The sequence below is a fragment of the Somniosus microcephalus genome, chromosome 32, assembly GCF_052327205.1.
Source record: "Somniosus microcephalus isolate GS21.2 chromosome 32, FLI_Smic_1.0, whole genome shotgun sequence".
Lineage (NCBI taxonomy): Eukaryota > Metazoa > Chordata > Chondrichthyes > Squaliformes > Somniosidae > Somniosus > Somniosus microcephalus.
The window spans coordinates 33033675-33046929 of NC_141018.1; the positions used below are offsets into that span (position 1 = coordinate 33033675).

At 43.5% G+C, this 13255-nt stretch overlaps 1 protein-coding gene across 1 annotated transcript in view; it reads right to left on the minus strand.

Annotated features, from left to right (window-relative positions):
* Positions 1-488: 488 nt before the first annotated feature.
* LOC147097392 (tetraspanin-3) overlaps positions 489-13255 on the minus strand; it is a 53141-nt gene continuing 40374 nt past the window's right edge. The window contains exon 7 of the mRNA XM_085972337.1: positions 489-1165. Coding sequence (XP_085828463.1) covers positions 1073-1165 — 93 coding nt within the window. The 3' untranslated portion in view covers positions 489-1072. The remainder of the gene's footprint in view (positions 1166-13255) is intronic.

Below are 13255 nucleotides of genomic sequence, written 5' to 3' on the forward strand. Positions count from 1 at the left end.
GCAATACATTACTTATTAAAAACACCATTCCTAGTGTACATAACTCCTTGGAGTCAAATCACCTTGTGAATCTGCTTCGCTCTTCTCCCTCCTTCCCCACATCCAGTTCTTTTTTTTCCCTCCCTCTTCTCCAGCAGGGCCCACAAACAGCGTCGAGATGTTTTAGTGAGGTTGGCTGAAGGATAAATATTGGCCAGGACACTGGGAGAACACTCCATCCATCCCCTCTTTGAAAAAGTGCCGTGGGATATTTTAGGTCCACCCGCTTTGGAGCAGGAATGATTTCATTTCCCTCCTTCTTAGCCCATGGATGCTGCAGCCAATTGTATTTCAAACATATACCCTGGGCAAGATCGGCCAAGAGCCCAGGAATCAAACCTGGGTCCATCTGATCTGTCCGGCTTTGTGTAATGCATTTTTATTTGGAAAGGTGACTCTTGTGTTCACCGAAATCACATTCAAAAACAAAACAAAAAAAAAGCACAATATCGGTTTCAACAATCTTTATTTTCATTAATTCAATTCAGCTTCACATAACCTATCCTTGCTACAGAGCACATTATTTCAAGAGACAATTTAAAACTCATCAGAACTCTCACTCTACACACAGACAGCAAACTGGGGGGGGGGGGGGGGGGGGGGGAGAAACTATACAATGTAAAATATCTTGATAGTAGACACAGAATAAAACTAAAACAAAATTCAGATCATAGGTTAAGAACAATAGAGTTAATGCTTAAATCTTGGGAAGATCAGGGTCTCTAAATGCTTGTCAGTTACTAGTGATTACAGTGTCCTTGATTGCTACAGTATTAGTAGTCATTTTTGTACAGTTTAATCTCTACTAGTTATACAGGGCCTCGGGTACACCCATCAAGTGTGTACTCGCGTGCGACTATCCCCAGCCGGTCAGACTGTGCAAGATGTGCTTTAGATTTACTTTATATATACACAAAAAAAAAGGAGAACCACTTCAGTGGTCTCGGAGCTTTCCAGTCATGAAAATGGCAGATCGATTTTGAGGATGTTGGTGGGGGTGGGGGGAGAAGAAACAGATCACCCAGGAAACAGATTATGCGTAGGTTCCTCCGGTGAGGAGGGGCTCGTAGGCAGGGTCCCCACTCCTCCTGCACAGCACGACGAAGGCACACAGCATGCCCAGCAACTAGGAAGAAAACAGTAAACATTACTGGGGTGAACCAAATTTAAAAGGCACTGTGCACTTAAGGGACACTCAAATTCATCAAGCTCAGTAACCATTACACCGAGCTTTCCATTATAGAGGTCTGCTGCTTAAATGTACATACAAAAAACAAAACAAAGAACCAACAGGTCCCTTCCATAAGGTTTAAATTTGCAAGAGCTAGGCGAGCAAAAACAAATTAATTTCGCATCTGGCCAAACACGATCACAAATAACTACAGATGACGAAGGCCATTCAGCCCATCTTAGTTCAACCAACCTAAAGTCCTTCCATTGCAGCATAGAATTAGTTCTCGAATGAGCGCAGCATTTTCACCTCGACTATTATGTCCATTACATGTGCTGATCATGATCGCCTCGTGTGAAGAGCCACCCAATAGAAATCGGTCTTAAATCTGCCTTTTACCGGACACAAACATTGCAGCAATTTAGTTTTCCCGATGAAAATGCCCGCGAGCGTGTGTGTGGGGGCCAGAATGGTTCTCGCCCCCAAACAGCACTGTGCGAGGGGCTGGGTTGACGTTACCTGGTAATGCAATCATCTGTCAATTAAGCACACAACAGGCACTCTATCCAATCCAGCAGGAGATTGCTCGCAGAGAATGGAAATGATCAATTTTACGTTTCAAACACAAGGGCTTTTAACAAAAGCAAAAGCACTTAGGGGAATGGAGTATTGCAGATAACGTGCATTATTTGCATTCTTGGAGTTTTCCTTTAAGTTTTGCAACTCTTTGTACAATACTTCTGCGCACAGCCTGGAGAGCCCACTATCAAATGGCTTAATGCAATAGGGCAGGGTTTCCAATTGTTAAATCAATTATAAAACAGTACAGATGGGAGTGTTCACCACCAGAATGTAAAAGTGTGTTGGCTACTCACTAAGCAGCAATAATATACAACCAGGTCCATTATGTACTGAACTGGAGGCTGGGTGATAAAAGGAGGCACTTGTATGTTCCTTGCCCCCTTCTCCAGGTTGGAATAGAAAGGTAAATTATGTAATGGAGGAAAAGCTGTTCAACCCATCAACCTCTGGCTTTGAAATGATCGCTTGGAATTTGCCCCAAACTCTCTCAACTACGCAATCCTCAGAGTACCAGTAGCTCCAGAATATAATGCAGCCCCAAAGTTTGGCTTTAAAAATTTCACTTCAAAAAAATGAGGCACAGCAACAACTTCCATTTATATAGCGCCTTTAACGTAGTAAAACGTCCCAAGGCTGTGATGCCCTCTATGATCAAGTCTGCCTACAGTCATGGTCTAGGATTGCATAAGGAGTCAGTCAGGAGATGGGTACCTGGTATCCATGAATCTGCACCCAGATAAGTCAGCAACTTCTGAATATTAGAGAAAAATCATACAAGGACATTTCTTTTAATTAAAAAAAAGACATCCAACACATTAAGCGCATTTGACAGGCGCCTGATCTCCGTCGTATGAAGCTAATATGTACTTCTGTCATCTAGTTTTGCAAGGGCAGTTTGGAGTTAAATAACTTCTGCCTGGTTCGCTTCTGTCTACAGTATGCATTGCTTTCAGTATTTCAAAACAGAAACCCCACCAGATTTTCTTCAGCCTCCAAAGCAAAGTCTCAAATATGACTCCAATTCATCAACGCACTTTTTAAGGTTGGGTACATTCCCAAGGAGGGATGTTTCAATTGAGATTCGAGGGGATGCTACCATACAGCTGCTTGTACCCAGTCTGTACCAGTTCAAAACAGCATCACCCCTACAGATACACAACAATCCAGCTTGGAAAACCGAGCTCCTGATATTTCCACATTATTGGGAACTCGGGATTCTGAATTGCCTGAAATCTTCTAAATGAAGTGTGAAGACTAGAAACATACAACCTCCGCACTCAATTACAGGATTCACTGAGCTTCACACCAACATTCCAGGATTTGACACCACTACAGTTATTACGGAGTTTAAAGAATTTGTTCTTTTGTGTCTTAATTCTATAAGCAAAACCGAGGGTTAGCCAAATGAAAACTTGAGATGCAGGGAGAAATCTGGATTTGCTGGCAATGCCCAGTTAACTTCGTTACAGGATCATGCATCAAGCACATCGCCACGTTGACAGCTAGCATCCTGACTGGCAGCAGCTGCTGGCACAGAGAGAGAGAAGACAAAGCCTGGACAAAATTGAAAATGTATTAACTACTGGAAGTGGATGAAGGCTGTAATCGAATAGATGGGTTCAGATAGCAGTCAACCTGATTCAGCTTCACGCTGGCGGCTAGCAAAGTAACACAAAACCCTTAGATTACTGCCTTGTAATCATCTCTAGCCACCCAGGATTCGATATTTCAGTAACGTCTAAGCAGATTGGATATGGCAGTCATGGCTCATCTCTTCAGTAACGCAAGAACGACAGGAAATTATGCACTCATATCAAGGGTTTTTAATTTTAAAAATTACATTTAAAAAAAAATTTTTTTTTTACAGCTTTAGCATCCATAACAAAGATATGGTAAAATGAATGTCAGTGTACCAATAGGTCTCCACACCAGGCAGAGCCGACCATTTTGTTTTTAAAAAATGATTAAGAATCAATTCTTGGCTCGTCAATAAATGATTGAAATGTCAACTTTTGAACGGGTGGGGAAGGAGATCAAGTTCACAATGAGTGAAACCCTAGTCTGGGGAGAGCTACCCACCTTCTCAAGGGCAATTAGGGATGGACAATAAATGCTGGCCCTTGCCAGCAACGCCCACATCCCATAAACAAATAAAAAAAAACATTCTGCTACAGGGAGTCAAGACCAAAAAAAAACCAGACCGCAACATGAAACTGCAAGCTAAGGAGAGTTTGACAAACATGCAGAGTAACATATATAAAAGTAACCTTTGCTCCACTTTGTAATATTAGCATTCGCACAACATCTTGTCCTTGCGCTGGTTTAGCCACTCATGCTGAGCATGCATTTACCACTACTTTTCACAAACAAGTTTTAAAGAGAGAACTGCAACTTTGAAGTCACAAGCCCAACTTTAAAATCAAGTAAAATGCAGTGCGTGCACGGTATGCATCCAGCACCATATCCAAAGTTCTATTTTTGTTCAAATGCATCAAAAACACAATGTCCTTCTAGTTATTCACAGCTAGCTTCTCGCCAGCATCCCCACTCTCTTGGGGAGGAGAAACCCTCCTTCTGCATATAGCTTCTGCACACAAAAACCACCATTGGCTTCTGCTACGCACCCCTGCCCTGGATTTCTTGGGGTGGAAGAAGCTGAACGTAGGGGGTGAAGGCAAAGACCAACCGTGCGAGTGCCAAATGCTGAATTCCTGAACTTGATCTCCGACATGGAGTGAAAAACTGTTGAATTCCAAGACTCAGTTAAAAATTATGGGTAACCCTAGATTCTACTTGGCCACTTGAAGGTCCCACTGGCTTCCACAAAACTGTAACCTCAAACACCACCTTTAGCAGGAGGAGAAGGTATTGCCAGGAAATTGGAGGGGAAATCAACTTGGCTTCCAAACAGGCAAAACTCGTAAAGACAATTTGTAGACACTGTCTACCCTACCAATGGCAATGCTGGGTATAGCAACGAGTGTGTGCAAGTACATTTTTGTAGGCTCCAGTGGGAAGCCCAAAGGACACTGAATGTAAAAGCAAGGAAGTGCTACTCCAGTTATATATAAAGGGCTAGGACCTCATCAAGGGAAGGATACACTAGCCATGGAGAAAGTCCAGCAACAAGTCATCTGGATGACAGCTGACATAAAAGGGACTGAGTAAATCTGCATTATATTCTATGAGTTTAAACGAGTGACCTGATTGAAGTGCTTAAAATAATGACGAACTGATGTGTAGATAGGAACCAAGGAGGAGGAGGAGGAGAGGATATTAGAATTCAAATTAAGCCAGTTAAAAGTAAATTCAGAAAGAAAATTCTGAGAAAGTTAGAGAGAGTCAGTTGGGGTGTTTATTTGGGAAGCAGAAACATGAAAATATTTGGAGAAAGGGCAGAGAGATGAAGAGGGGCACAGCTCACAAAATAGCAGAGCAGGCTTAACAAACTCGTGTTCCATTTAGAAACCATACTACTTAGTGCTGGATGAGACGAAACTTAAAACCCCAAGGCTTTCGTACATCACTTCCTATTGAAATTTTATCAAGGCCAGCAAGAGACAATGTTAAAATCCCTGAGTATTTGCAATACAAGCATTTGAGGATTTATAGTAAAGTCTTTTCCCCCATTTCCACATTAAAAGGAGCATAGCCATTGAAAATGTTTCCAGTTCTCAAAATTGATCGCCACTCATGCAGATCACCTGAACAAAACTCTTCCTACATTTGGACAGTTAAAATAAAAAAATCATTATTTATTTGCCTGCACATTGCATCACACAAATGGCCCCTCAATTCAATCTACTGTACTTTTGTAGACAGCGTTTTTCAATAGGCCCAGCACAATGCAGACCAACATTAACTGCAAACATTCCACAAGTATTTCAACTCACGGTTACAACCATAATGGATTGGGCCTGTAACTGACTGCAGTGTTACCTAGAGCAACTAGATATACAGGAAACTTTCTGGTATCCGGCACGGACTGGACCGAGTTGGTGCCGTCCCATCAAAACTGCCGTATAAACCAGCGCGAATGTTAAAACATACGGAGCTTTTCAGCTCCGTGTGAATCAACAAACCCTGTTAGCTTCAAAACAGTCGGCCGCAGCTTAAAAGCGTCTCTGTAGCTAAGCAACAGCTTCAGCTTGACCTTGCAGAGCCTGACTGGGGAAAAAAAAAAAGCAACGAGAAGTAAAAAAAAAACTTATAGGAAATGGCTGCTGAATTTTGCTGGTAGATAGAGCTTTCCGGACTTTTAACCTCCGGTTAAACGAAAGTTTCCTGTATATTCATAAATTTCATATTGCACCACAATTCCTTTTGTACCTGACCAGGACAGGAGAGCACAACACATAAATCATTGATACAAAAGCAAAATATTGCGGATGCTGGAAATCAGATATAAAAACAGAAAATGCTGGAAACACTCAGCAGGTCAGGCAGCATCTGTAGAGAGAGAAACAGAGTTAACGTTGCAGGTCCTTTTGCCTCGCACCATCATCCCTTTTTTGGCTCTTAATCTCTCCTGCCTTCCACCCCATCACAGACCTTCCCTTTGATTCATTCCTCCCCTCTCCCAGCCCCTACACTTGCTTAAAAACCTGTTCCATCTCCAACTTTTTCCAGTTCCGACGAAGGGTCATCGACCTGAAACGTTAACTCTGTTTCTCTCTCCACGGATGCTGCCTGACCTGCTGAGTATTTCCAGCATTTTCCGTTTTTATATTACATAAATCATGAAGTTGGGCCAGAATTGAGAACTGGAGAGATCCTTGATGTAAACTGACCAACATTTCATAAAACTGTTATATTTGGTACTCTCGCTACCACTCTACATATAAAAAAAAAGACATCAAAATCCACAATCCCAACAGTGCCCTGAAGGCAGCACACTACATGCGCTATTGGGCCACCAAAGCGTGCAAGTCAGGATCAACAGTATACTGCAATAAACAACACGGAGTGCAGTGATCATGGGTCTCGGTCTTCATTTGGAGTGGGACTCTCCCAGTGCTCCAACAGAAAAACAAAACTTGGCGATCAACGTACACAAAACTAGACATTACATGAGCAACTAGTGGGCATATAAATAAAAGTGCCTTTTTGGAGGAGACCAAACTGCCTATTCCCGGTCCTATGGCCCTATTCAGCACTCAGAGGGTCCTGGTCAACATTCCTGCCTCAGCCATGACCAGAAAAGAGATTATCTAGTCATTCAATCATTGTTTCCAGGATCTTGCTATATGCAAACTGACAACATAATAAGTGCCTGCAATTCACAAAGTAATCTAAAGTGCATTAAGATGCCCGGAGGACATAAGGTACTATTAAATGCAGTTTTTTTCCTTAAATATTGGATAAATCTACAAGTGAAGCCACAGAGAGAGAGAAAGAAAAAGAAAGTTAAGTTTGGAGATTGGCAGGAGGGGGCAGTGAAAAGCTACAAAGCCACCCGAGAGAATGCCCAATTGTTACATGTGGAGTTATTCACTAGCCCCTATGGTTAGTCCCACAACACAAATCAAATTGGTAGACAATGTGGAGTAGATTACAATGGGTAAAGGGATACCCTTTATGCCTTCTAGTTACAACCTTTCCCACACCCTGAATCAAATTCCAAAGCAAAAACTACTGCAGGCCAGCTGCCTATCAGCAAAGCAGTCACTGGAACAAGAGATCCCAGCCTTTGAAGCCCAATGGAAACTTGACAAGTTTACTGCGACAGTCCTTTGAAGTTGACCCAGTAACACCTCAAAAAAAAGTTCTGTAATTTCGCGAAAACTTCCAAAATAAGTTGCGGTCAATCTATGCAGCTCCAGGAGAAAGCAAAAAAGGAGATATTAAGTGGAGAAGACTACAACCTCTTCAGTAAGCACTTTTAAGCCAGTAAGGTTTTAGGTTGGATTTCAGGATAGTACAGTAGTATTTGTGAATCATCTTGCTGCATTTAGGATAAGGGAGCTGATGTAGTGTAAACACTAGAAGTCAGCTCATGGACGCTGGAGTTTGAGAATCTGAATTAAAACAGCGCCATACAACAGCGGCTTTACATCACATCACGCTGCAGTAGGGTGCACGCCATACAAAAAATAACTTACATATTGCCTTTCACGTCCTCAGGATGTCCCAAAGCTCTTCACGACAAACATGCATTTATTTATACAGCGCCTTTAACATAGAACATCCCAAGGTGCTTACAGGAGCGTTAACAAAATTTGACTCCGAGCCACATAAGGAGATATTAGGACAGATGACAAAAAGCTTGGTCAAAGGGGTAGGTTTTAAGGAGCAAAGGAAGGGAGAGAGAGGGGTTTAGGGAGGGAATTCCAGAGCTTAGGGCCTAGGCAATTGAAGGCACAGCCACCAATGGTGGAACGATTAAAATTGGGGATGTGCAAGAGGCCAGAATTGTAGTGTGCCGATATCTTGGGGGGGGGGGGGGGGGGGGAGGTGGCGGGCTGGAGGAGTTTACAGAGATAGGGAGGGGGGTGAAGCCATGGAGGGATTTGAACACAAAGATGAGAATTCTATAATTGAAGCATTGCCAGACTGGGAGCCAGTGTAGGTCAGCGAGCAGAGGGGTGATGGGTGAATGGGACTTGGTGCGAGTTAGGATACGGGCAGCAGAGTTTTGGATGAGCGCATGTTTATGAAGGGTAGGAGATAGGAGGGCGGTCGGGAGAACCAATTCATTATTTCAGAAGTGTGGTCACTTATTTTGTAGGCAGACGTGGCATATAGTGCGATGAGGCAGAGGTTTCAGGAACTGATGACTTGGCACAACCTTGCCAAAGGTGGGTTTATAATGCAGTCTGCAGGGCAAGGGAGCCAGTTTCAGTTATGTGAATGCAGGAACTCTATTAAAAGTGGAGCCTAACGTACCTACGGAGCGGTTCAAGCGATGCAGAGGCTGCTCTTTGAACAGGATTCAATTTCAATTCAAGCCAACAAGTGGCCTAGCTCAGTTTTCCATAAATGTTGCAAGTCAAAAAGCATTTAAGAAAAAAAGACAGACTTGCATTTCTACAGCGCCTTTCTTGACCACTGGACGTCCCAAAGCGCTTTACAGCCAATTAAGTACTTTTTGAAGTGTAGCTGCTGTTGTAATGTAGGAAACATGGCAACCAATTTGTGTACAGCAAGCTCCCACAAACAGCAATGTGATAATGACCAGATCATGTTTTTTTTAATTTTTTTTATGAAAGTGATGTTGATTGAGGGATAAATATTGGCCCAGGACACCGGGGAGAACTCCCCTGCTCTTCTTCGAAATAGTGCCATGGGATCTTTTACATCCATCTGAAAGAGCAGATGGGGCCTCGGTTTAACGTCTCATCTGAAAGACGGCACCTCCGACAGTGCAGCACTCCCTCAGTACTGCACTGGGAGTGTCAGCCTAGCTTTATGTGCTGAAGTCTCTGGAGTGGGACTTGAACCCACAATCTTCTGACTCAGAGGCGAGAGTGCCACCCACTGAGCCACAGCAAAACCCTTTTTGGAAACACCCATGGAAGTTATTTCAACTCTTGGCTTCCTCACCAACCCAAGATACCTGCAGTGAAACCAAAGTCCACAGGAGACCAGAAATAAAAACAGCACCAAGCCGAATAGCCTACTATTTCTATGTTCTAACCCATTGTTTTGAAGCAAATGGAGGGAAGAAAAAGAATGGAACAGAGGGGTTTCCAAGGCAGTGGACACTCGCTAGTGTACAAGCTCGCTGTCACTTTTAATTATAGGTCTAGTGCAGTTTGTACACTGGTAATCCTCTCTCATACCTGGGATGGCAGGAGTGACGTATGAGGAAAGATTGGGTCAATTGGGCTTGTATTCGCTGGAGTATAGAGGAGAGGGGATCTCACTGAAACTTATAAAATTCTAACAGGACTAGACAGACTAGATGCAGGAAGGATGTTCCCGATGGTCGGGGAGTCCAGAACCAGGGGTCACAGTCTAAGGATAAGGGGTAAGCCATTTAGGACTGAGATCACAGAATCACAGAAACCCCACAGTGCAGATAGAGGCCATTTCGGCCCATCGAGCCTGCACCGACACATATCCCACCCGATCCCCGTAACCCCTACACCAACACATATCCCACCCTATCCCTGTAACCCCACGTATTTAATCCCCCTAACACTAAGGGTTAATTTATCATAGCCAATCAACCTAACCCGCACATCTTTGGACTGTGGGAGGAAACCGGAGCACCCGGAGGAAACCCACGCAAACACGGGGAGAATGTGCAAACTCCACACAGACAGTCACCCGAGGCCGGATTCGAACCCGGGTCCCTGGCGCTGTGAGGCAACAGTGCTAACCACTATGCCACTGTGGAGGAATTTCTTCACCCAGAGTGGTGAACCTGTGGAATTCTCTACCACACAAGGCAGTAGAGGCCAATTCATTAAATATATTCAAGAAGGAGTTGGATATATTTCTTAAGGCTAAAGTGATGAAGGGATATGGGGAGAGGGCAGGGACCGGGTACTGAGTTTGGATGATCAGCCATGATCGCATTGAATGGCGGAACAGGCTCGAGGGGCCGAATGGCCTACTCCTGCTCCTATCTTCTATGTTTCTCATCCTTCTCCCTCCTAATCTAAAAGATCACCACCAAGTAGCAACTATATGCTGTGATCACTGCTGGAAGTACTTGCCATTTCAGACAGATTCTGCACACACGTCTGGGCAATATTGACAAATACAAAGAACTGAACTTTGCTAAAATTATTTTCAGAGGAATTATGACTTTTATAGGATCTGAATGCTGCACTGCTCTGTGGAAAAAGAGGTAAACAGTCATTTCAATCCAAGTTATTTCTTTCTAGCTGCCTGGTTTGAGTAAAGTTGCCACAGGATACTGTGTTATTGTGCGGGTGTGACACAATGGGAGTCAGTGTGCACACTCAAAGGCTTGCTTCAATAAAAAAAAACACGAGAAACCTCTACCCAGTCTGGCACTGCTGCTGCTCCACTGGGGCACAAGGTCAAAACAGAGCATCCAATGTTTATCAGAATTTTTTGTTCTTAAAAGCGAAACCTTTTCAACAGGAAAGAGAGGTTCAGCATTTTATCATATTGTTTTAAAATTAAGAACAAAAAGGGGTCAGGTGGTGCTTTCCACGAACAGCGGAACCAAAGGTTAGATGCAGGTTTACGCCAGAGATTATTAATCCCCTCCCGCGCACACAGAAACTGTTGCTGTCCACTATTACATTTGTGGCAAGTCAGAAGGGATACCAGGTGCTCCCCCCACAGGCAGGAAAAAGGTGAATCACCCAGTCTGCAATCACAGTGTGGAAATAAAGCAGCCCTCGCAGCTACCTAGGGATACTGGGTGGCATGGGGGAGGGGGGAGATTAACAAGGATTTAAACACTCTGCCAAGCACCATTTGTTACTACAAAATGCAGCGTGAAAAAAAAAACCACAGCAAGCAGCAGTTGGTTTTTGTAGGGAAAAACTGAGCCGCTGAATCGATAAACCTGGAGAAACTGCCGTCGTCGTCTGTGATTTTACAGACCGAAGGATTAGTGTTTTAACAGAACCAACAGGATATAGTATGTGTAAATCTGCAGGACTAAAGCTGCCTTTCATCTATATGAAAAGAGCGGGTCAGTTTTTTTTTAAAAAGACTGTACCAGATAGTGATTCTGTATGGCAAATACTGGGATGGGAGGTGTATACGATGAACGGTCTCCATCAAAAACATGAACAAGTCTTCCCTCGTTTGGAAGTCAATGGGTCTGCAATACATTGCCAGCATTTTCAGTTTACTTTTAATCTCTAGATTTTGCTATGTAATTGGAGGCATTTTCTTCCCAGAATGGGAGTCTCTCTTCTCAGAATTGATTCAACATAGAATCTTGGCATGAGCAAACAGTTTGGTTCCATTTATTGGGGAACTGGATGGTACAGTGGGTCAGACTCACCCTCCAGCTCTGGGACTGATGGGATGAAAGGCCTGCTGGCTGTAAAGACCCTATGGGAAATGTTATTGGGCAGTCTCAAACCAGTTCCGAGTGGGGATGTGCCAACTGCATAAAACCATCCCTAATTCGGCACTAATTGGCATTGTCATACAGGCCTAGGCTAGCTGGTGCGGGAAATGGAAAATGTGCTACACGGATGCACAGTAGATGTAGTCTTCGGCGGTCAGGCTGAGCCACGTTGGGGCTGATTAGCAAGAGCTTTGCTCTGCAACTTGCTATGCTGTGCCTGACCTGGGAGCGTGCGCGATGCCGACACCAGGTGCCTGGAATGGAAAATGTTCCATTCCTCCGCATCAGCATCCCTACACTTTGAGGGAAATAAAGTGCTTCTCCTAAACTAGAGATGGAATTATTGCTGTTGACAGCTTAATCTATTTTTACACTCACCATTTCACAGCTAATGGTCATCAACAAATTGTGGCTCCCAGCATCCGATTTAAGACTCAATCTTTCTTTATAAATTAAATATCACATCCACCGTATGGACTGTAAATGCACTATGCAGAGATATACAAAGGTAAGCTTTTGCAAAAACTTCCCAAGAGGGCTCATTTGATAAAACTGTAAAGTTTTCCCCCCACTCAAGTCAGCAAGCCTTTTTTTTTTTTACCCGAATTCCATATTTCAGGACAATCAATATTTTCCATGTGGAGCTTTACACCATCTATTCTGTTGCCTGGGGCTTTAATTCTTGTAGTTGGTTTCTAGTGTTTTTATATAGCATCTCATGTAGAAAAACATTCAACGTCGCTTCACGGGGGGGGGGGGGGGGGGGGGGAGGGAGGAGAAAAATAGATAGATAAAGGAATGGACACCAAGTCACAGAAGAAGACTTGGGAGAAGTGGCTCAAAGTTTCAAAGAGGCTGTAGCATGGGGACATAAAAAAGGTAGAAGCAAGCAAACAATAACAAACCAACAGTACCTGTAGCACCTAATCTTGTCCAGTGCAGTAGGTGTTTAACTAGGTGTTAATAGGAGAGCTATGGTTATCAAGTTTTATTTGCATTGTGATTAATAAAAAGGAGGAAGTGAAAAAAATTCTCAGCAATTGGGGCATTACATAGGTCTTAATAAGGATGAAAACTACCAATATGGTTAGTTCAGGATCAAACCTGCATACCCATAACATTCTTTACAAGTCAGCAACATCACATAAGGGGGTTCACGAGGTTGATCCTGTAGTTGAGGGGTTGTCTGATGAGGAAAGGTTGAGCAGGTTGGGCCTATACCCATTGGAGCTTAGAAGAATGAGAGGTGACCTTATTTAACCCGGTGCCAGGGTTAAGGACATCTCCTCTGGGCTGGAAAGAAACTTGCAGTGGGAGGGGGTGGATCCAGTTGTCGTGGTCCATGTTGGTACAAACGACGTAGATAGGACAAGGAAGACGGTTCTGTTAAAGGAGTATGAGCAGCTAGGGGTCAAATTAAAAAACAGAACCTCAAGGGTAATAATCTCTGGATTATT